We start from the raw sequence: 24,679 nt of genomic DNA, 5'->3' as shown, positions 1-24,679 counted from the left end.
ATAAGGGACGCCGCTATGCATTTTAATTGCATAGCAAAGCAAATTGTGACATTCGCATCAGACAGCTATAAACAGAGCAGTATGGGGGTTCCAAAGAGGAGATCACATCCAGTTGAGTAGACTAAGGAATACTTTAGCATAGGTGACTTTTAAGTTTGACCTTGATTGAAGTTGAAATGAAGGAATGTTTAAGGTAAGATTATGTGACCACACCATGAGTAGGCACCTTGACAGGATAAATAATAGCGATGAGCTGTTGTAAATTAGGTATCTTGAAGCTCTTACATATATTTGCCTTTTCCTTCCCTTTCGTCATATCTACATAAATTTAAAAAACAAGGTTTGCTATTTTACAACACATTAACACACCCCAGAAGTGATGGTAGGCTTAGATTTACTGTAATTGTTATTGGCTGATATTTGCTGTGCTCTTAGAACCAGTTCAAGACCTCCCAAAACTTTTTTGGGAGATTAGTAAGGTAACAGGAGCAAATTGTAAAATTTAGTTTCACTCTCAGTGTATTAATTTATAGTGGTCACGTAACTTTTTTTTTAAATTGGTAACTAATGTCTTTTTATTCCAAGCAGGACTGTGATATGGATTTAGAGCTCCAGGACTTTTATAACAAGACACTTGCCACTGAGAACAGTACTGGGGCCCCTCGGAGCTCTGATTTCCCAGTGTGGGATGACTATAAAAGCAGTGTAGATGACCTGCAGTATTTTCTGATTGGACTTTATACATTTGTAAGTCTTCTTGGTTTCATGGGGAATCTCCTTATTTTAATGGCACTCATGAGGAAGCGTAACCAGAAGACTACAGTAAACTTCCTCATAGGAAATTTGGCCTTCTCTGATATCTTGGTTGTGTTGTTTTGCTCACCTTTCACACTGACCTCCGTCTTGCTGGATCAGTGGATGTTTGGCAAAGTCATGTGTCATATTATGCCTTTTCTTCAGTGTGTTTCAGTTCTGGTCTCAACTTTAATTTTAATATCAATTGCCATTGTCAGGTATCATATGATAAAACATCCTATATCTAATAATTTAACGGCAAACCATGGCTACTTCTTGATAGCTACTGTCTGGACGCTAGGTTTTGCGATTTGTTCCCCTCTTCCAGTGTTTCACAGTCTGGTGGAACTGCAGGAAACATTTGGCTCAACATTGATGAGCAGCAGGTATTTATGCGTTGAGTCGTGGCCATCCGATTCATACAGAATTGCTTTTACCATCTCTTTATTGCTAGTTCAGTATATTCTGCCCTTGGTGTGTCTAACCATAAGTCATACCAGTGTCTGCAGGAGTATAAGCTGTGGGTTGTCCAACCAAGAAAGCAAACTAGAAGAAAATGAGATGATCAACTTAACTCTTCATCCATTCAAAAAGAGTGGGCCTCAGGGGAAACTTTCCAGCAGCCAGAAATGGAGCTATTCATTCATCAGAAAACACAGAAGAAGATACAGCAAGAAGACAGCGTGCGTGTTACCTGCTCCAGCAAGACCTTCTCAAGAGAACCACCATTCAAGAATGCTTCCAGAAAACTTTGGGTCTGTAAAAAGTCAGCTCTCATCATCCAGTAAGTTCATACCAGGAGTCCCCACCTGCTTTGAGATGAAACCTGAAGAAAACTCAGACGTTCATGAAATGAGAGTAAACCGTTCGATCATGAGGATAAAAAAGAGATCTCGAAGTGTTTTTTATAGACTAACCATATTGATATTGGTGTTTGCTGTTAGCTGGATGCCACTACACCTTTTCCATGTGGTAACTGATTTTAATGATAACCTTATTTCAAATAGGCATTTCAAGTTGGTGTATTGCATCTGTCATTTGTTAGGCATGATGTCTTGTTGTCTGAATCCTATTCTGTATGGATTTCTTAATAATGGGATCAAAGCTGATTTAATTTCCCTTATACAGTGTCTTCATATGTCATAATCCCAAATGTTTATCAAGGAAAGAACAAATGTTGGGATGGTCTAAAACACATTCACAATAACTATTTATGTATAGTAAACACGTTTTAGTAACATGAAATTCAATTTATGTATAAGAGTTCTGGATTTGAATGTCAATTCATAATATATGGAAGATAATTTTCATGTGTTATATATAATATGATGAGTTCATTTAGTTACATAAAGTCAATGTCAGTACACTCTGTAATTTCATTTTAAATATGGGGCACCTGGGTGGCTTAGTCGGTTGAGCGTCCGACTTTGGCTCAGGTCATGATCTCGCGGTCCGTGAGTTTGAGCCCTGCGTTGGGCTCTGTGCTGACAGCTCAGAGCCTGGAGCCTGCTTCAGATTCTGTGTCTCCCTCTCTCCCTGCCCCTCTGTCACTTGTGCTCTGTCTCTCAAAAACTAAATAAACATTTAAAAAAATTAAATAGTAGTTATATTAAGTTTCATTTAATCTTGTCTTGTAAACGAATAAATTGTAATTTTTATTTAAAATAAAAGTTATATCGAACCAACTCAGTATTTTTGGTTGAAAATTATAATAAGCAAAAATATTTTTCCTAAGGATCATTTAATTTCAAATGTGAGGAATATATATTATCTATTTATCTTCAATTCCACTTCACAGGCTTCTTAATATTTAGGTTGTGAAAATACCAAAAACATTTAGGATGCTCAGCAAATCATAACAAATGACACATGTATGCCCAAGTCATGATCAAAATTGTAAGCATTGGGTACAGTTTTGGCAGGAAAACACTTATTTCCTGTTTTTGATAATTGGTCAGATTGTTCATTTACTCCCACTATCCTAGTAATACACAATTAATTTACCAAATAAAAGTGGATTTTATTTTTTTCAACGTTTATTTATTTTTGGGACAGAGAGAGACAGAGCATGAACGGGGGAGGGGCAGAGAGAGAGGGAGACACAGAATCGGAAACAGGCTCCAGGCTCTGAGCCATCAGCCCAGAGCCCGACGCGGGGCTCGAACCCACAGACCGCGAGATCGTGACCTGGCTGAAGTCGGACGCTTAACCGACTGCGCCACCCAGGCGCCCCTAAAAGTGGATTTTAAATCTTTTCTAGTCTTATACCACATTGACACTATCGAAGAAAGATTGTTTTCATGTACATCTTTTATAATCTAAAATGTGAAGTGTAAATGGTATATGTATTTCTAAATATTAAATAACTTTTTAAAAATACTTAGTGTCCACAAGAAAAAAAGGTTAATTTTTTTGGCCAAGATATAGAATGATTCATATACTTTGTGCTATTTCAGTAGTGAGGTCTCATATACTATCTTACTAAACTTTACAATTGAGACTTTTTGTTTATTCCAGCCGGTTTTTTTAAAAAACTGAGCCCCTGAAAATTGAATATTTTCACATATGGCTCATATGTGCAAAATGACATTGCTGTCTTCATTTCGTACAACTGATTTAACGTCCCTTGTAGTGATTTCTGTTCACAAAGGAAAACAACAAAACAAGAAACATTTTAGGTTTGCAAGTAGGTAATTCGGGTAGTTTTTTAATCTATTGAAAATCCAAAACCTCTATGGCGGCTTTCTTTCACACACCCTCCGCCTCCTTTGCTACATGTTGCCTACACATGGGGGAAGCTGAAAATGGTGCTAGTCCACATGGTATCCCAAGCTCACTCCTACTGAACTCCAGCTGAGGAGTAACTGTTTTGCCCGGTCTCCATGTTATGTACGCCTGTGTAATTGTATGGTCCGTCCTAAGCAAGGTCAGGAACTGAGAGTCCAACCCCAGTATCCTCCACCCCTACTGACACTGCATCGATTGTGTGGTTGCATAGACACTCCACCATGCCCTCCATTGTGTTCTGAGCCCGGGCTCTTCTGCTCTATCGGGTCTTGTACCTGCCAAGTCTGGCGACTGCTGGGAAACTTTAAATTCGTGACCAAGAACTCTGCAGGAGCTTATGAAATTCTGTTCCTCACATAGATCACTGAGAACTGAAGCAGGCAGCATGGATGTACTGAGTTCTTCTCTGCCCACACACTATGAGCTGCCATATCTACATTGCTGTGCTCACCCTATGTTGCCACAAAAGCACTCTGCTTTTCAGTCTTTTTCTAGATTTTCAAATATGAAACTGTGTACACTCCCCTCTACTTTTAGCTTCTCTCTGATCTATCTGATGCCATATTAATGTCCTCCCCAAGTTTTTATATGGCCACAGATAGAAAAAATGAAAGAACTTTGGTTCACTTTTGCTTTTCTTTTTCTCTCCTTTTTTTTTATTCTAAGAGCCTCTATTTCTTTCTGCCTACAAAGGTTGTTCCCTACTTATAATATCTTCGTTTTTCTCTTCACTATGTCTTACAGTAAAAATATGTTCAGAACATCAAGGTTTGCTTTTGGAAAAGGAAGCTTTTGTGATTTAAAACCCGTTTCCCCTCATCAGTGCTTAGATTCAAGTGTATTAAGCAATAAACCTTGACCAAAACCAAAAAGTCTAGGCTGAAGAATGACTTCTTATTTCTAAAAGCAATAGGATAGATAGATAGATGATAGATAGATAGATAGATAGATAAATAAAAGCAATAGGTATTTTCACTTTCACTAGGGCAGTGGATTTCAAGGCATAATTTTAGTGGCTAGAGCGGGATGGGGGTGAGGGGGAACTCACTGATAAGTGCAAATATAAATGTATAGGGAGGTATTTTATCATGTTAGAATGAATTATATTAGTAAATGTAAAATACCTGTCAAACTTCACAGATTTTATGGTTGCTGAGAGATGAGTTTAAACTGGATAAACTAATTTGAAGTATTTATTTTAAAGTTTATTTATTTTGAGAGAGAGAGAGAGGTCGAGGGAGGGACAAAGAGAGAGAATCCTGAGCAGGCTCCATGCTGTCAGTGCAGAGCCCGACACAGGGCTTGATCCCACAAACTGTGATATCATGACCCGAGCTGAAGTTGGTTGCTCAACCGACTGAATCACCCATGCTTCCCTGAATGTTCTTAATAATTGAAAGTTGAGAAGTTTGACGGTATTGGTGGATAGACACCATAATGGTTTGGGAAGTTTATTATGAATAATAATTTCTTCCATGGAGTCTTGGTTAGAGAGTTAAACAATTTATGTTCAGTCAACTCTCTATTGCTCTGGAGCTGATTATCTTAAATCTCCTATTCTTTTCTGGTGTCTGACTTGATCACAAAGCATGGCTAGGGGAAATAAAAAGAGATGAAATTATAAACAGTCAACCTCATTACTTTTAACAATTATTCTTAAATAATTATTTCAAAAAAAGATGTTAAATTGAGTTTTAGTTGTTATTTAAATTCTTCTTGCTAGCTATGTTGTCCATTACTGTGGGTAATAAAACACTAAAACAAAACAAAAACTGAGAAGTCACAAAGAACAACTAAAATAATTAAATGACGAAGCAATGTATATGAGGATTACTTCATTCAGATAGTATTGAGTACGTACTGTGTACCAGGAACTCTTATAGGTGCTTTGGGATATAACAATGAAAAAGATCCCTGCTGTTCTTTGTTTGCCTTCTGGGAGAAAGGGGTCAGTGGCAGGAGGTGGACAAACAATAAACAATAAGACAATACAAAGTGAATTAGGTAGTAATGATATATAGATATATAGATATATAGATTAGTATATAGATAGACGCATTCATTTCCTAAGGCTTCCTTAACAGAATGCCACAAGCTGGGTGACTTAAAACAACAGAAAATTATTGTCTGACAGTTCTGAAGGCTAAAAATCCGAAATCAATGTGTCCACAGGGTAACGCTCCAATGAAAACTTACAGAGGAATCCTTCCTTGCCTCTTCTTAGCTTCAGGGTTAGCCAGTGGTCTTTGGTGGGTTTTGCAGGTGCATAAATGGTCTCTGTCTTCATCATCACATGATGTTCTTCCTATGTCTGTGTTCAAGTTTCTCTCTTCTCTGTAAGGAGATCAGTCATGTTGGAGTAGCCCCAACCCATGCCCCCATTCCAGTAAGAACTCCTCCTAATTTAACTAATTACATCTGTTAAGGATCCTATTTCCAAATAAAGTCACATTCTGAGGTCCTGGGGTTAGGGTTTCAGCATTTCTTTGGTGGGGTATGTGTGTAGAGGGAGTGCAGTTAACTCCTAACAAAATGGTAGTGGATATTAGTAATGATAAGAGCCTTAGAACAATAAAGAGCAGAGTCAGAAGGGGTGTGCATTTGTCAGGAGAAGCAAGAGAGTTGGATGTAATTTCTAATGGGATGCCTCCATCATCCTCATTGAAAAGATAACTTTTGTGCAAAGATTTGAAAAAGGCAAGAAGCTGTGTGGCAGTAAGGAAAAAGAGCACTCCAGGCAGAAAATATGGCCAATGCAAAGGCCTTGAAGTTGGAGCACATTTCAAGTGTTAAAGAACAGGAAGGAAAGCACTATACCAGAAGTATAGTCAAGAGAGAGAAATTAAATAAGGAGCTAATTCAAGGACGGCTCTTATAGGTTCTTACAGGCATTTGGAAGGATGTTGATTTCTACTCTTCAGAAAATTGAGAGCTATTGTGAATTTTGACCAGACTTAGGATACAATATGACTTACATTATGAAAGGATCATTCTAGCTATGAGAAGAAACTATGTTCCTCTGTCTTCTTTTATGATGTCAGCAAACAAGAATGCTTAATATCTACCTATAGATATACACATTAAGGCATTAAGTAGAAGTATGTGTGTATATGTACATACATAGGCACTAAGCATATTTATGTATGTGTAAAGAGAGAGACATTAAGCATTCCTTTTTTCCTAAATCATATATATGCATATGTGTGTGCTTTAATTCCATAATTTCTTTTACATTTTTTACATTAAATGCATTAATGGAAAGATACTTTCCTGTATCCATCATTTGGCTACCCAATGGTATAGTTCTTTCAGGAAAGACAAGATGAATACTTACTACTACCTCTTTATTTTCTGGATATCAGAAAATAAATGATATTATTTAAATGAAACATATTCATGTAAACACATTTGATAGGTTTGGATACATTGCCTTTATTGTTATTATTAATAAGAAGCTCAAATAGTTTCATCTTTGGCTAATGGAAGTCTCCACAAATCGGCTCTGGGTCATTTTTGTTTTTTTGATCTAGTATTTGTAATTGTTATCTGTGGGAAGATCAGGTCCAATAGCTAGTCAGTCATCCACATCTGATGTGGAACTTCATTATGCACATTCTAAGTCATAGGTGACAAAGAGGAAATCTGAAAAAATGATAGTTTCTCAACCATGGGATTTCAAATCTCTCTTTCTTTCTCTCAGAAGGTGTACTAAGGCATTGAATTTCAAGAGCTAGGCAGTATAATGTAGAACTTAGATAATTTAGGAGGTAACTTTTTCACATACTGTGGTGGCCAGAGTCCTGCACCACTCTCAAATTTACCACAGAAGTATTTTTGAGGATAGTGATTTAAGGAAAACTGTCTCTCTACCCAAAGAATATTTTGACACCAAATGTGTGGGGTTTTCCCCCACACCAACCACCAATTCTCCAAGTCTTGGAATAATAGTTGAGTGTTCAATAACTTAATTCAATTCTGACACTAACTACCTGGAGTTAGCACAGATCTCACAGGCAAGGACTCCGTCCCAAAAAACTGCTCCTACTTCAGACACTAGTCAGAAATCTCAGGTTGTCAAATAATTGACTATAAATCTCGGGTTCCCACAATCCTTAGAGACCAAATATATATTTCATATTATATTAATATTACTTTACAGTGATAAAAGAATGCCAAGGGGTGCCTGGGTGGCTCAGTCAGTGAAGCGTCCAACTTCGGCTCAGGTCACCATCTCGCAGTTCATGAGTTCGAGCCCCTCGTGTCAGGCTCTGTGCTGGCAGCTAAGAGCCTGGAGCTGTGTCTCCCTCCCTCTCTGCCCCTCCCCCACACGCACTCCATCTCTCTCAAAAATAAATAAGAACATTTAAAAAATTTAAAAAAAAGAATGCCAAGGTATTATGACTTTACTCCTATGCATCATACATTAAAATCTTACTCCTAGTACTCCATTCTAAATAACATGTCAACAAATTCTTATCTACAATTACTGACCTGATATGATCTAAACTTACATAAAGCTATGTATAGGCTTTATTTATACCACTTAGTAGATATATTCATGCATTTTGCTCCAGAAATATTCATATTTTTTATTGGGGGTCTGCAACCCCCAGACCATACTGAAGGTAATAGATAGTAGGTGGTATGATATCCTAATACTAAATATTTTTCTAAATACACTTGACTTCAGAGTTTTGGATAAATGCTTGTGGTTATATAATCTATATATGTACTACTTATTAATTCCCCATCAACCACATTTTAGTAAATAACTTCTTTGAATAATCTCTTTATCCCTTGTGTATATATGTATGTATTTAAAAGGATTCACCGTGGGTTTGTCACACAATTCTAAATGTCCTAGTTCTCTCAAGTTCTAAGCTTCACATCCTTTCTAGATCAGGTAATCTACTGCCATTTAAATTCCCTAGTCCTTGAGATAAGACCTCTAGAGTAGCAATAGCTTTTATCAGGCATAGCAAAAATTAGTCTTGGGTGCTTGGACACCATCTAGTAAGGGTTGTAAAGGCTCCTCTGGTCTCTGGAGGGAGGGGTACAATCACTGGTGATCACTGTCATCCCCAGAGGAAGAGAAACCAGAACACAGAGCAGTGTTATTTCTGACCATCTCCAGTTGATTCTCTAATCCAGGCACAATCTCTAGTATGTCTTAAAAAATACTGAATTGAAACAACACTGCTGTAGCACTGTGCTAGTAAATAGCAAGATTAAAAAACTGAGTAGTCATGTATATCATCTTAATCATCATCAACAATAGATGCTTATTATTTGCCAGACACACTGGAGGCACTTTACATGAATGTTCTCATGTGCAATGTTGCCTTCGAGGACAGTGCTATCTGGTACTCCTTTGACCCAGTGTATCCTTATTGTGGTCTGTAGACCTTCATGGAACTCATGGAAGGGTTTCAGGCCATTGAAATCACTGAAGATACAAATAAGTGCTGTTTAAGTGTCTATTAAAATAATATTTATTACACTGTCCACTTTCTTTTAACAGACAGCTTTTAGAGATCCCGAATGCATACTGAGCCAAAGTTCATGTTAGGCAGTGTAAGCCAGAGGAGCATGCTGGTAACACAAGTCTGTTGATAAAATACTCAGCGGAACACTGTAAACCACAGTGGCACTTTTCACCATTAAAAAGTTTGTAACTCTTTAGTCTTAGACTCAAGTTGTTTCATATGGACTATTATTTCATAGGAAGCATAAGGAACACTGGTGTTAAACTACAAGTTAATGAGAGGGATGAACATGAAATTTTGCAAATTTGTCTCAAGATGCTCTTCAACAGTTTTAGAAGTTGCATTATCTAGTTAAAAATTTTATGTACCAAATTAAGATGTCTCTATAACTAATAAAAACATTGTTGAAATAGAAAATAACCGGGCCTATTTGGTGTTTGATTTATTGGGGGATAATGATTATCCAAATCCATGATAAAGTGTTGGAGTGAAGTGATCTAAATAGAATTACCTAGAATCAGATTGCTAAAATATTCTTATTAAAATGTTGAATTTATTAAGTGCAAATTGAGACAATTTGAAACATCAGATTATAAAAGCAGGGATTTTTTTTTGTATATGATTGACTTCACAAACATTTTGTTGTATCTAAATCTTAATATTCACGTACCATTAAAAGTAAAATTTTGGGGACACCTGGGTGGCTCAGTTGGTTAAGTGTCCGACCTTGGCTCAGGTCATGATCTCGTGGTTCATTAGTTCGAGCCCCGTGTCAGGCTTTCTGTTGACAGCTCAGAGCCTGGAGCCTACTTAGGATTCTGTGTGTGTGTGTGTGTGTCTCTCTCTCTGCCCCTCTCCTGTTCACGCTCTGTCTCTCTCTGTCTCAAAAATAAACAAGCACTATAAAATTTTTTTTAAAGTATAATTTTCATTTGTGAATTTGTGAAGCTACTCTGACTTAAAGTAAGTTAAAATATGTGTTAAATATAAAAAAATCTAAATCTCTCTAGAGATATAGTGGGTATTGTTAAAGCTCATCAAAAACAATACTCGCCTTTCCCATAAAATAAAATAAAATAAAATAAATAAAATAAAATAATAAAAGTTTACCTTGAGCAGTAGCTTTGGCAGTATCTATAAATACTTTTGTTGTGTACATGTTCATAGTGCTGAGCTAAGAGTTTTGGTGGCAATTCAGGAGATGGGAAGGAAAGGGGCAAAGTGGCTCACTATAATCTTGTGCTTTTGGATTATTTGCTTTTTTTCTCCACTCAAGCCCGCTGACTCAGGCTTCCCACACTCAATAATAACTGATTTGAAGTCCTCTTCCCCAATTAATCTGTCTCACCTCTCTTTTCTCCTAGAGTTACCCATCTTTTGTCTCGTTTCCTGTTACTCTTCCTACATCTTTTTCTCTTATTCTATTGTGCACCCTGACTAAAGCTGTGACAGGCTGCTCCCTGCCCTGATTTTGATGACTTTCCTTAAAGAATAGGATTCTTACCAGAAAGAGTTTCCTTCTTCGACTTATTAGAACGTTATAATGGAAAGATTTGATTTGAGTTGAATCTAGCTCTGTTTTCATAGGAGATTTTGGTCAGAAACAGTAACTCTTTTGAAATGACCATACTGATGATCTCAGAGTTTAGACAGCAGTATGTCTACTCTTTCGAGCTACACTTTAACCAAAACCAAAGTGTCTTTGCTTCCTGTCTTTCAACAAGACAGATCATTTCAGACATGCATAAATAGCTAGAATTTTCTCATCCTATTTGCAAATATTTTAAAAGCTATAGCAATTTGATATGGAATCAGAAGTAATAGAGATGGGGGAAGGATGACATAGAGACACAGATAATCCAAAGATCATGTCCATTTGACTTTGCTAAGCCTTTTTCACTTTGGAAAAATTATTTTTTTTAAATGTATTCACTTAGACTCTTGACAAAATAGGTATGTTTATTAACTTGAATAAGTTCTGCCAGGTTGCAGTAAGGAGCAGTAAAGAGAAGTCCTTCTACTGCTTATGTGGATGATGAAGGGTTTGTGGTGGTTAATACCAGACACTGATATTTCCACTATGTTATTTTCAGGTAGCTACAGAAAGCTATAACTACCTGATAGAAAAAAGTCAACTCACCAGGAGTATACTCCTTTTACTCCTATCCTAAAAACCAAATTGAGATATGTTTTTTAATGACAACATTTTTGAGATGTAATTAACATGCTGTAAAATCCATCCTTTTAAAGGGTACAATCTGGTGCCCAGGCTGGCTCAGTCAGTAGAGCATGTGACTCTTGATCACAGGGTCACCAGTTGAAGCCCCACATTGGGTGTGGAACCTACTTAAAATTAAAAGAAAAATTTTTTAATGAAAAAAAATTAGATTTCAAATAAATAAATAAATAAATAAATAAATAAATAAAGTGTACAAGCCAGTGAGTTTTCTTACATTCACAGAATTGTGCAACCATGACCACTATCTAATTGTCGAACATTTTCATTATCCTAAACATCCCTGTACCTATTAGGAGTCACTCCGCATTTCCCCCTCCTCCCTTCCTCTGGTAACCGCTAATCTACTTTCTGTTTTTGTTTATTTGTCTTTTCTGGACATTTCGTATAAATGGAATCATAAATGTAGTCTTTAATGATTGGCTTCATTCGTTAGTATATGTTTTCAAGGTTCATCTGTGTATGTGGTAGCATGTGTTGGTATTTCATTCACTTCTATTGCCAATTAATATTCTTCTGAATTACTCTACCACACTTTATCAATTCATCTTTTGATGGACATTTAGGTTGTTGGCATGAAGTAGTATCTCCTATAATTTTAATGTGAATTTCCCTCATGACTAATGGTGTTGAGCATCTTTTCATATGCTCACTTGAAATCAGTCTTAGGAATAATGTCTATTCATTATTTGTCTTTTGGTTGACTTGTAAGATCTCTTTATTATTCCAGTTAAAAGTCCCTCACAAAATATAGGATTTGCAAATATTTTTCTCATTTTGTAGGTTATCTTTTCACTTTCTTGATGGTGTTCTTTGAAGCACAAAGTTTTCTAATTTTGATGAAGTACAATTTATCTACTTCTTTTCACTTGTGCTTTTGGTGTCATTGCATAATCCAAGGTTATGGAAATTTATTCCTAAATTTTCTTTTAAGAGTTTGTTGGGTTTAGATCTTACATTTTGTTCTATGATCCATTTTGAGTTTGTATTGTATGTGGCTGTGAGGCAGAGATCCTTCTTCATTATTTTGCATACATACATCCAGTTGTCCTAGCAACATTTGTTGAAAAGACTGTTTTCTCCCCATTGAATTCTTTCTGTACTCTTGTTAAAATCCATTGACCATTAATATAAGTATTTATTTCTGGACTCTGAATTCTATTCCAATGATTTGTAATTCTAGACTTAGTACCACACCATCTTGATTACTAGCTTTGTAGTAAGTTTTGAAATCAGAAAGTGAGTTGTTCAACTTAGTACTTTTTCAAGATTGTTTTGGGTCCTTGCATTTACATATGAATATTTTGCTCTCTTTTCTCTTTCTGGAACTCCCATTATGCCTATTTTGGTCTCATGAGAAATTAAATTTGTTTTAGAAAATTCTCTATATTTTAATACATTTGCAATTTTTCCCAGGCAATTTTTATTATTTCATTTTGTCATGAAATGATATTATTGCTAAATTCTGAATGCTTTTAAAAATTATTACTTTTTAAATTTTTGTTATTTTCTTTGATTTATGCTTTAGATAAGTTAGGTGTTGCATAAGGATATCATTTTTCTCTTTTCTGGTTATAGTAAATAATCTTCACGATCACTTCTTGCTCAGGATAAGCCTGCCTTTCTGATGTGATGACAAGGTCAGGAACAGCAAACTAAATAACAGACTCCCAACCCTAGATTTCTGGCTAGTGTAACACAAGAATAAGCTTCTGTCTTTTTCCATACCACAGTTATTTCCATATATCAGTGTCAACTACATCATGAACAGGTGCATTTGACAGAACTGCCTTGAACCAACCAGAGAGCCCAAGAGAAGGAGGAATTCTCTAGGACCTAGAAACACATGCTTGGATTTACTTTTTTTTTTTTTAATTTTTTTAATGTTTATATATTCTTGAGAGAAAGAGGGGGGAACTCTGAGCTGTCAGCACAGAGACTGATGCGGGGCTTGAACCCACAAACCATGAGATCACAACCTGAGCCAAAGTCAGACGCTTAACCGACTGAGCCACCCAGGCACCCCCAACTTGGGTTTACTTTTAACATTGCTGCCTATTTCAGTGTTCAAGTTTGGACTTACAAATCCATAGCTTATAATCAATGCCATTAAATATACAGAGCAGTAGAATGTCTAATGTCAGCTGATTTTCTTATAAGTGTGAGAAAACCATATAAGCAGAGAACTGGATATTTGTTTTCATTATTATATAGAAACCACTGGATTATTATGTTGCCCCATCTAATTTTTCGCTATCCTTGTAATTTTTTCATCCAACTTTCCCCACTAACATCAAGTTTGTATTTTAAAATGTTATTTGAACATTTTTGAGAACATATTTTGAGAGACATTTTTGAGAACATATTTTGAGAGAGAGACAGAGCATGAGGAGGGGAGGGGGCAGAGAGAGAGGGAGACACAGAATCCAAAGCAGGCTCCAGGCTCTGAGCTGTCAGCACAGAGCCTGAGCCAGGGCTTGAACTCACAAACCATAAAGCCATGACCTGAGCTGAAGTCAGATGCTTAACCGACTGAGCCACCCAGGTTCCCCTAATGTTCACAAAATTTTAAGGAGGAAATTTTTTTCATACAGTAATCTTCAGATATAAAGAAAAAAATATTTTTAACCATATGAAATTACCAGCAATCATTTTGACCTACAAAAAAAAAATGAATTCCTTAGCTTCAATCTATAAATAAAAATCCAGAAGCTGTCCAACATCAGCAAGGCACAGAGGTTTAAGACCAAATCTCCAAGAAGTAGATTTAGTTTCTTCAACATTTTTATCTTTGTCTAGTGTTTTAATTAAGTTTACTAGCTATAAAAAATCTAAGTTATATTGAGCTCTATGGGGTTGAATGTAAAGATATATGTGACAAGAGTGACCTAGGGATTCTTGAGAACATTCCTTAAAGTATGAGCTCCATGAGGGTAGAGACTTTTCTAAATTATATCAGTATAAATTATTCATCAGTATATCCCCAGAGTCTGTTACAGTGCCTGACATAGAACACGTGATAAATAAATAAGTGTTGAAAGACCAAATCTATGAACAGATATATTGCAAGTTCTCACAAAGAATTAAATATATTTTGAGAGTTGAAAGTTTCCATGAAGCACTGGGGTGAGGTTGGGATGGGGGGATTCTCATCACAACACAATATGAATCTTCAATCTAGGGTTCTGCCACTGAGATGATTCAGCTATTTCTCACGTGTCTGCTTCTCTCTGTGTATCTATAAGCTCTGTATGCATTCAGTTTCCATATATCCCTTACTGCTTCCTCCAAATTCAACTGGCTATGACTCTCTTCTTCTCAGCCCCAATTTCACCTGAGGATCCCAAATGTAATATTTAGCATCTTTCAATTGTACTCTCTTAGCATTATTTATGTTGCTAATTGCTTCATTTCTTTCATAATTGGGATCGAGCTTAGTACCTGTCTAGCTACATAGTATTTTTAGACACAGTGGAGACTGACTTTAACTACACACACAAAAACAAGAGATAGGAGGGCCAAAGTGGTAAGTTCAGAGATGAGGAGAGAAAAAATTGGCCAGCAGGAAAGTCCCTTTAGCAAAGGTGTTAGGAAACTGTAGGCTAATGATCATCATTCTCAGTCTTCTATTGCCAGATCTGCTGTGCTGTGATGTTACCTTCTTCCTTGTTATCACCTCCCCATTTCCTGAGAAAAATCTACAGAACACTAGTCTTGCTTAAGAGCTCACAGAGGGGATAAATGAAGTGGAATGATATTCCTTGTCAGGGGGATCCCAGACATAGAAAGAGACTAGAAGCTACAGGAGCAAAGGACATTGGTTAGAAGACAAATAGTAATGAGAAACAATGTTCTGTATGTATTAACTTGGGAGCAGATAGGAGTGGGAAAAAGCAAATCTTTCCCCCCAAAATATTAGATGAAGTTGACTCTTGTAAAGGTTATGCTTAAGACCATATGCTTCTTGTGTTTCTCTCTGATGGCTGATACAATTCTGGTCACTCCTTTGTCCTAGTTTGCTTCAGCTTTCTCCATTCTGCCTTACTCCTGACGTTGTTCTTATTGGGCAAAACAAAAATAAAATGTCCTGTCAAGTCAGTGAATCCTTACTACAAGGCAGAAAAGAATTTCGCAGTTTTATTACTGAATAAGCATTAGACTAGACTTAATGAGCTTCACAGGCAATTTGCTAAAAAGATTGTAAAGACAGAAGGAAATCTCACCCTTTCATAAAAATAGTCAGACAGATGCAATCCATTACCTACATGACCTTAAGATAAATGATAATTTGTCCATGGGTAAGAGGACTTGACAGAACCATTTGCCCTACGTAGTTCATCTTAAATTCACTTGGTATTGGCGTGACATCTGTATTAGCTAATTGTTTTTAACCAAGAGAAAATAAAATGCCATATATCTCTACAACAGGCAGGTAGTGACTACTTGGAGCCAGGCACCTAGGGTAAACTCTTACAGAGATGGTTGATAGGGTGCCAACTTCCTTGATGGTTTCAATTCAAAGAACGGGCTCCAAGGTCTTTAAGAAAAACTTTCCTGGGTTGTAGAATTGGCAAGAGTTTTTGTTTTTGTTTTTGTTTTCAGTTTTTAAAAAGCCTTACACATTAAAAAGCCTTATGACATTAAAATTTTTTAATGTTGTTTATTATTTATTTTTGAGAAAGAGACAGACAGAGCGTGAACAGAAGAGGGTTAGAGAGAGAGGAAGACACACAATCTGAAGCAAGCTCCAGGCTCTGAGCTGTCAGCACAGAGCCCAATGCTGGGCTTGAACTCACGAACCATGAGATCATGATTTGAGCTGAAGTTGGATGCTTAACCGACTGAGCCACCCAGGCCCCCCTACAATGACATTTTTAAAGGAAATAATCTAAGAAAATAGAACAAGATCTCTTTCTCTTTAGGCATCAAAGAAAATTTTATTTTATTTTATTTTATTTTATTTTATTTTATTTTATTTTTGGAATTGTTTTGACCCTTAGAATGCATGACAGTATTCTCAGAAGGGGCGATTTTGCCCCCACCCTGGATTATTTAAAAATATCTGGAGACATTTTTAGTTGTCATAACTGGGGTAGAGGGGTACCCTCTAGAGCCCAGGGAGGCTGCTAAACATCTTTTAGAACAAAGGACAATCCCCCACAACAAATAATTATCCAGCCCAATACATCAATAGTGCTGAGGTTGAGCAAGCCTGCTCTATAGAGCAAGCTTGCTCTATAGAGTAATTTATCCTCTAAACTGGAATGCTTTTTAGAATGAAAAGATGGCATCATTAATAATAAGTCTAGGATAGCAAATATATATATACATATATATATATATTTACACACACACACACATATGTAAAGTATACATGTATATGTGATGTAAAGTCACCTTGTCTACAAAACAGTTGTCAATGATGTGGCTGTCGAGAATTATTCTCAGAACACTTGTCATTGACAGAGTCAGAATATATGCTGGTAAATAGTTAACAATTGTCTTCCTGAAAGGAGTGATTTAGGGAGTATAAAGATCATCCACTTGGTCAGTTTCAGGCTACCAACATAACCTCACTAAATGTGGACTTGGGGAGAAATGTACAATAGCACACCACTTGTATAGTATTTTCACCATACAGATACAAAAGACATAAATAACCTTAAGAACAAATTGTAAAATTGTTAGAAAGTGATGAATTTGGAATACCTACACCTTTGTCCTTAATATGATTTACTTAATTATGAGTTTATTATTTAAAAAAAAAATTTTTTTTTCAACGTTTATTTATTTTTGGGACAGAGAGAGACAGAGCATGAACGGGGGAGGGGCAGAGAGAGAGGGAGACACAGAATCGGAAACAGGCTCCAGGCTCTGAGCCATCAGCCCAGAGCCCGACGCGGGGCTCAAACTCACAGACCGCGAGATCGTGACCTGGCTGAAGTCGGACGCTTAACCGACTGCGCCACCCAGGCGCCCCAAGTTTATTATTTTTTTAAAATGGCTGTTTTTAACAACTGACTTGCAAGTTCCCATGCAAATTTGACAATGAGCTTTCATGAGACAGTACAGGCTGACTCCAAAACATATTTGCATAGATTCTTTTATGATACTGGAAATAAGAATTCCCTCTGGGGGCGCCTGGGTGGCCAGTTAAGTGTCCTGACTTCATCTCAGGACTCACGGTTCATGAGTTTGAGCCCCATAGCAGGCTCTGTGCTGATAGCTCGGAGCTTAGAGCCTGTTTCAGATTCTGTGTCTCCCTCTCTCTCTGACCTTCCCCTGCTTATGCTCTGTCTCTCTCTCTCTCTCAAAAATAAATAAACATTAAAAAAATTAAAAAAATAATTCCCTTCTGAGCTCTTAGGGTATATAAAATAAATAAAAAGGGTAAGGGCTTGTTTTTGCTTTTTATCACACCAAGCTTTTTATCACCCCACAGCTCAGATCCTTCCCATTCACCCTTATTCCCCCTCAAATGAGGAGAATTTACTAATTTAATTGTTCAGATGTCACAGTAGTTGTTGAACCATACTCTGTCAGTGAAAGGAAAAAGTTTTCCTCAAAAGCGGGAATTTCGGCTCCACATGGTCTGTGTTGCATCTCGCCCCAAGGTCCAAATTGGTAAGTCCAGAGATGAGGAAAGAAAAAGTTGGCAAGTGAGAAGGTCCCAGTGGCAGGATCCAAATTTTACATTATTTGGAAAAAATCTTTACAGTCTGTATAATTAAGTTGTGACCACTTCCTGATTTCATCAAAAGACGACCTCGGCATTACCATGGTATATTAATATTGCCAAACGTGATTTGCTAACATTTCATTAGGCTTGTCACACTCGTGTTAGTTCCATTTTAATTTTATTTTTGTTTCAATCAATGTGATGTTTGGCAAAAGAACTGTGAAAACATATTTAAAAGATAAAAACAATATTTTTATAATAATATAAACTATATTATTAATTTATTGATTAATTAGTTGTAAAACTTTGAATAATTTTCTATAAATTGAATAATTTCTATAATACTTTCAATAATTTCTATACAGCTCCTTTGGGAGCTGTATTTTATTATTATATTTTTAAATATGAAATTTATTGTCAAATTGGTTTCTATACAACACCCAGTGTTCATCCCAACAGGTGCCCTCCTCAATGCCCATCACCCACTTTCCCCTCCCTCCCACCCCGCATCAACCCTCAGTTTATTCTCAGTATTTAAGAGTCTCTTATGGTTTGCTTCCTTCCCTCTCTGTAACTTTTTTATCCCCCCTTCTCCTCCCCCCTGGTCTTCTCTTGAGTTTCTCAGGATCCACATATGAGTGAAAACATGTTGTATCTGTCTTTCTCTGCCTAACTAATTTCACTTAGCATAACACTCTCCAGTTCCATCCACGTTGCTACAAAAGGCCTTATTTCATTCTTTCTCATTGCCAAGTAGAATTCCATTGTATATGTAAACCACAACTTCTTTATCCATTCGTAAGTTGATGCACATTTAGGCTCTTTTCATAATTTGGCTATTGTTGAAAGTGCTGCCATAAACATTGGGGTATAAGTGCTCCTATGCATCAGCACTCCTGTATCCCTTAGAACAAGCATCTTTAAAGGGATTAATTTTTTTTTTCAATGTTTATTTATTTTTGGGACAGAGAGAGACAGAGCATGAACGGGGGAGGGGCAGAGAGAGAGGGAGACACAGAATCTGAAACAGGCTCCAGGCTCTGAGCCATCAGCCCAGAGCCTGACGCGGGGCTCGAACTCACAGACTGCGAGATCGTGACCTGGCTGAAGTCTGACGCTTAACCGACTGTGCCACCCAGGCGCCCCTAAAGGGATTAATTTTTTACCCCCTTCAAGGGGGTAAAACTCTTTCAAAGAGTTGATTTTTTACAAACTTTCATATTTTTTTCTGGTTTTAAACTATTCAGATTTTGTCCCAAAAATATTTTTTAAAATGTCTTATTTTAAAAAATATATTTAAATAAGGCATATATCCTAAGAATACAATTGCTGGATCATAGGCTGTACCCCCGATCAACTTTAGCTGATATGGCTAAAGAGTTTTCCAAAGTGTTTACACAAGTGTACATTCCCACCAGCCCAGCGGCATAGGAGAGTTCTGTTTGCTCCAGATCTTTTCCTGCACTGGTCATTGTCAGGTTTTTTACTTTTATGTTTTTGTTAAAAAATTTTAGCCATTCCTAAGGGTATCTAGGGGTATCATCTTGCGGTTTTAATTTGCCTTTCTCTGATGATTAATAGAGTTGCACATTTAAAAAAAAATGTTTATTTATTTATTTTGAGAGAGAGAGAGAGAGGATGTGCAAGCAGGGAGAGGGGCAGACAGAGAAGGAGAGAGGATCCCAAACAGGTTCTGCACTGTTATCACAGAACTTGATGCAGGGCTGGATCCCATGAACCATGAGATCATGACTTGAGCCAAAATCAAGAGTCAGACACTCACACAACTGAGCCACTCGGGTGCCTCGACTCGCACATTTTTAAATATGTTTATTAGTTATTTGCATATTCTTCTTTGTGAAAAGCTTATCCAAGTGTTTTCCATTTTTATGTTGGATGTCTTGTATTTATTATTGATTGAATATTCTTCATATATTCCTTATATGAATATATACCTTCTTTATTCTTTCACTGAGGCTTGTCTTTTCACTCTTTTACTTATTAGAGGTTCTTAATTTACTTAATTTGAATTATTTAATCTTCTCCTTTATGGTAAGTTGCTTTTTATGGTCTGATTGAGAAATTTTTCATTAAGGTCACAAGCTATGCTTTCCCCATAGCTCTGATAAGAGTTGCTGTTCTGAAGTTCTTCAAATTTGTTCTCTTCCTTCATTAGTATTTCCCCTTTGTGTTTATAAAATAAATTTTATAATTTCTACACTAGAATACAACAATAACAAGCTTTATTATGTTATTTTTGAATAATGAATAGGCTTGCAATCAATCTACAAGTCAGTTAAGTTAGAATTGACATTACAAAAGTATTACATTTTCAAATTCATAAATATTTATTTGATAGTCTTTAAATTTTCTCAACTATGTACTATAGTCTTCAGAATAGCAGTTTTGCATATCTTTTAGATTTATTTCTAAGCATTTGGTGTTTTTCAATATTATTTTAAATATTAAAAATTGTAAACATTTCATTTTTGAAGTGTTCATTGCTAGTGTATAAGAATATTATTTTTATATTGGTTTTCTTACCAGTAAATGTACTAATTTGGCATATAAATTCTAATGATTTATATGTGAATTATTTTGAATTTTCTACAAATACCATCAAGTGATCTGCAAATATTGATGGTTTTATTTCTTTTTTTCTCATCTTCATACATTTTGTTTATTATCCTTGGCTTATTACATTGGCTAAGTCCTCCAGCATAATATTAATAGATTTAGTGATCAAATACCCTTGCCTTGCTGCTAACCTCAGGGGAAAATAATTCATATTTATTTTCTATGTACACAGCAAACTCTATGCCAGACATACAAAACCTAAAATTAGATGAATAAATTAAAGCTTGCCACGTTACTCCTGTTCTTACATCTTAGGGTCCAAGGTATCCTTCTGATAAAACACGATTTAGGTTCTATTCAGCTCACCTGAATTATAACATGAACTTTGAGAGGTATTTCAAACATACTCAGACAAGGGTTTTAATGACTAATGGCAATGAAACAGGGCCTGATTAAAGCATTAGTGCCAGCATTTTGGTATTTTCTTTAGCTTTGTATGTCAGTACAGCTTACTGATTGCCGTCAGTCTTAGACATGTATCTCACACTTATTTTAACTATAGTACTAGATATCTGTATACCTAAAAATGATGTTGTCCCTCTTATTTTAGTTTGTTGGTTTCCCTGGGTTGATTCAGCAGTCAGGTTTGGTGGCAACTATAGACTTTCAACCAGTACAAGCCTGGATCAGTATCTCACTAGACTTATTCAATTGATGTGTAGCCTTAGCCTGAGGGACTCATTTCTCGGAACCTCAGTATCTTCATCTATTAAATAGGGATAAAAGCAATGGTATATAGGGAAACATGAATATTAATCAAGATAGCAATAAAATATCTAGTATAATGCTTGACATAATTAATAGGTCCTAAATAAAAGTGATCTATTATTAATGGCAAAGGCAATAATAAAATGTCTGAATTGATGCAATGTAATATAATGATAAAAACCAAGTGCACTAATGACAAACTGTGTAAATACACAGTATATATCTACACCTTGGAGAAATGACTTAACAGCTCTGAAAATAAGGTCGCATATTTATAAAGTAGGAAATAATACTAATCTCATAGACTTAAAATTGAAAATTAAAGGAGATTGGGTATGTAAGAAACAGCATGACTTCTATACATGAGAAGACTGCCACCAATGCTAACTGTAGAATTATCACTGCGGTTAAACACTGTGAAGATTAAGGCAGGGTACAGAAAGCCCTTAACAGGGTGCCCGAGCTAGGAAGTGTTAAAATCGTTCTCTACTGCAATTACCACCGCTGCTAAAGATCGACTTTGCGATTCCAAACTTCTAAAGGTCAGAACTGAACAAATGAGAACAATGAGTGGAGGATGTGAATAAAAGAATTCCCGAAATTTTCCAGAGTTTCTGCACACTCACCTGTAGCCTGGGGATTAACTCTTCACTGATAAGCTTATCTTCTCAAAATGCATTTGTTTTTGTTTTTAAGCCTCTATACAGAAACAAGGTCTCATGTGTTTGTCATCTCAGAAATACGAAGTGGGCTTTCTACAAAAAAGCTCTTCAAAACTGGCTACCTAGGTGTACTCACCAAAACACAGCAAGACTGTGACTGTTACTGGTTGGAAATTTGAAAGCCCCTGCATTTTCTTCTTTTCAGCATCTTTAACCTGCTGGTAATCATATTGTCCGGACTCCAATAAGCTTCCCTGCCTCTTATTTAATGATCTAGGACCTTCATTTCCTGAACAGGAGTAGACACACATGAATGAATTGTACCCATTAGGACACATTGAATTATTTTCCTAAGAAACAGCTAGGTCCAGTATTGGAGAGAACCACAAAAGACTTCTTCATCTTTCATGCTGTGAAACTAAATGCGTACTTTTATTTTTTAACAATAAATTAGAAAAGAGGGTTTACTTTTAAGAGTGACTAAAGGAGAATCACTGGCCCTTACAGGAAACAGTGTGTCCCCAAGGGCACAGAAATGGACTGGGAGATGGGAGATAGACTTTATCTTTCTGGAACCTACCTGATCATCTGCGTAATCTGATTAAATCTGTCACTGGCGATATGTAATATTATTTTCTTATTGGTAGAATGGGATTAATTGGAAATCTGAAGAAAGGGACAGAGATTAAGAAACAGATGAAGATGAACTAGAGATTTTAACATCTGTTAAACATGTCTAACACTGTTTAACATTTGTAAAAATGTTAGCATTTGTAGCTCTAATCGCTACAACAACTTTATGTGGTGTTATCTCTATTTCAGAGATGAGAAAAGTGAGGTTAAAATGAAATTATTTACACCTGTCAATAGTTCGCTAGTAGCAGAACCAGGATTTCAGATTAGTTGTCTGAGTTCACCGTCACTATTACCTTTTGGTTCAACCCTATATTGTCTTTCTTTTTTTTAACCTGGCATCTCTGTGTCTAAATAAACAAGTGACTTTATCCACCTCTGCATCTACAAGGGATGATTAAATTCTGTAAGGATTGTAGGCAGAGCGTGAATAAACCCTATCCCACTCAACTCTACTTCACATTCCAGGGAGAACATGCCGGAACAAATGGACAGAAAACCACATAGGTGGGTTTAGATGAACATTGGGGGAGTTTACCGCCCAGGCCAAGCACACCCAACTCAAGCTCTAATTTGTAAGGGCTGCAGTTTACCTGATATACTGATTCCTGGGCATGAGAATCTTGATTGCTATTATCAGTTGAGGCCTGTTAAAAGTATAAGTGCTTTTATTTTTATTTTTTAAAGTTTATTTATTTATTTTGAGAGAGAGAGAGAGCATGCATGTGTGGGCAAGTTGGGGAGAGACAGAGAGAGGGTGAGAGAGACTTCCAAACAGGTGCCACACTGTCAGCCCATGCAGGGCTCTATCCCACAAACTGTGAGATCATGACCTGAGCCAAAATCAAGAGTTGGATGCTTAACTGACTGAACCACCCAGGCACCCCAAAAGGTTAAGTACTTTCAAAAGAAGTACTGCTAGGAAGGCATTAAACCCAGATGGCTTCCTTATTTTGAAGTTTTATACCAACATGAAAGATTTGTGGAGGGGCGCCTGGGTGGCGCAGTTGGTTAAGCATCCGACTTCAGCCAGGTCACGATCTCGCGGTCTGTGAGTTCGAGCCCTGCGTCAGGCTCTGGGCTGATGGCTCGGAGCCTGGAGCCTGTTTCCGACTCTGTGTCTCCCTCTCTCTCTGCCCCTCCCCCGTTCATGCTCTGTCTCTCTCTGTCCCAAAAATAAATAAAAACATTGAAAAAAATTAAAAAAAAAAGATTTGTGGAGCTGAGCAGCAGTCTGTGAATGTAGATCTTTTTGCTCTGGTTTTATATGATGCTCATGCAGAAGTATCGGCTCTTCTTAGGATGATGGTCTGTGATGGGAGTTTATTACTTTGTGGGCTTGATAAGACTCACTAGGATATAACTATTTCAGATAGTTCTTTTTTATATATGAGGATGTTCCTTAAAAAAATCTTTCTATTATTTGGAACATAAAGCCACATGTATTGGACAGAGAGAAGTATGGAACAGTGTTCAATGTTCATGCCAGTTGCATCTAGGTGATAAGATGTGGGGTGAAGTTTTTACTTTCTTCTTTTGTCTCTCTGTACTCCTTGAATTCTTTAAAAGGAACATATATTGTTGACATAACTAATATAAAGATACCTCCTACCGTAATGTTATAAAAGTGTTCCACAAAATTCAATTTCTTAAAATGTATGCCACATTACTGAGACGGGAAGTAAAAAATGCTATTTTTCATTTACACTGTATTATCATAAATGTACAGAAGTAAAAGTGGTAAAGGCTATCGTGTACACAGATGACCTCACATTGAACTGAGGAACTTGCATCCCAAATGATCACAGGGTAGTCACTTCCAAATAACCCCCACACATTAGCCTATCTCTGTTTGAGCATGGTTGCTGGGTAAACGATGTGAGCCTAATCATAATCACACAATACCCAAATGTGGATTACTGCAAGTGTGCTCCAGAGGTGTTGTGTTGTGTCTCATATGCTAAAACAATAATTTTTAGATGCCTGAGTATATATGATGCAAGTTAATTTAATTTAGAGACTCCTCTCACACTGAGAGGGAATCTTTTTAACTCTG

The 24,679-nt window shown here is 36.6% G+C and overlaps 1 protein-coding gene across 1 annotated transcript; it reads left to right on the top strand.

Moving 5' to 3' along the window:
• The first annotated feature begins 567 nt into the window (after positions 1-567).
• Positions 568-2,187, top strand: NPY5R (neuropeptide Y receptor Y5). Its single transcript, XM_047856834.1, has one exon. It carries the CDS (start codon positions 568-570, stop codon positions 1,939-1,941), a length of 1,374 nt encoding a protein of 457 aa, XP_047712790.1. The 3' UTR covers positions 1,942-2,187.
• Positions 2,188-24,679: the final 22,492 nt, after the last annotated feature.

This window comes from Prionailurus viverrinus, chromosome B1 (assembly GCF_022837055.1).
Source record: "Prionailurus viverrinus isolate Anna chromosome B1, UM_Priviv_1.0, whole genome shotgun sequence".
Taxonomy (NCBI): domain Eukaryota; kingdom Metazoa; phylum Chordata; class Mammalia; order Carnivora; family Felidae; genus Prionailurus; species Prionailurus viverrinus.
Note: the sequence above shows the minus strand (reverse complement) of the source record. Positions and strands in the feature narration are given on the sequence as shown.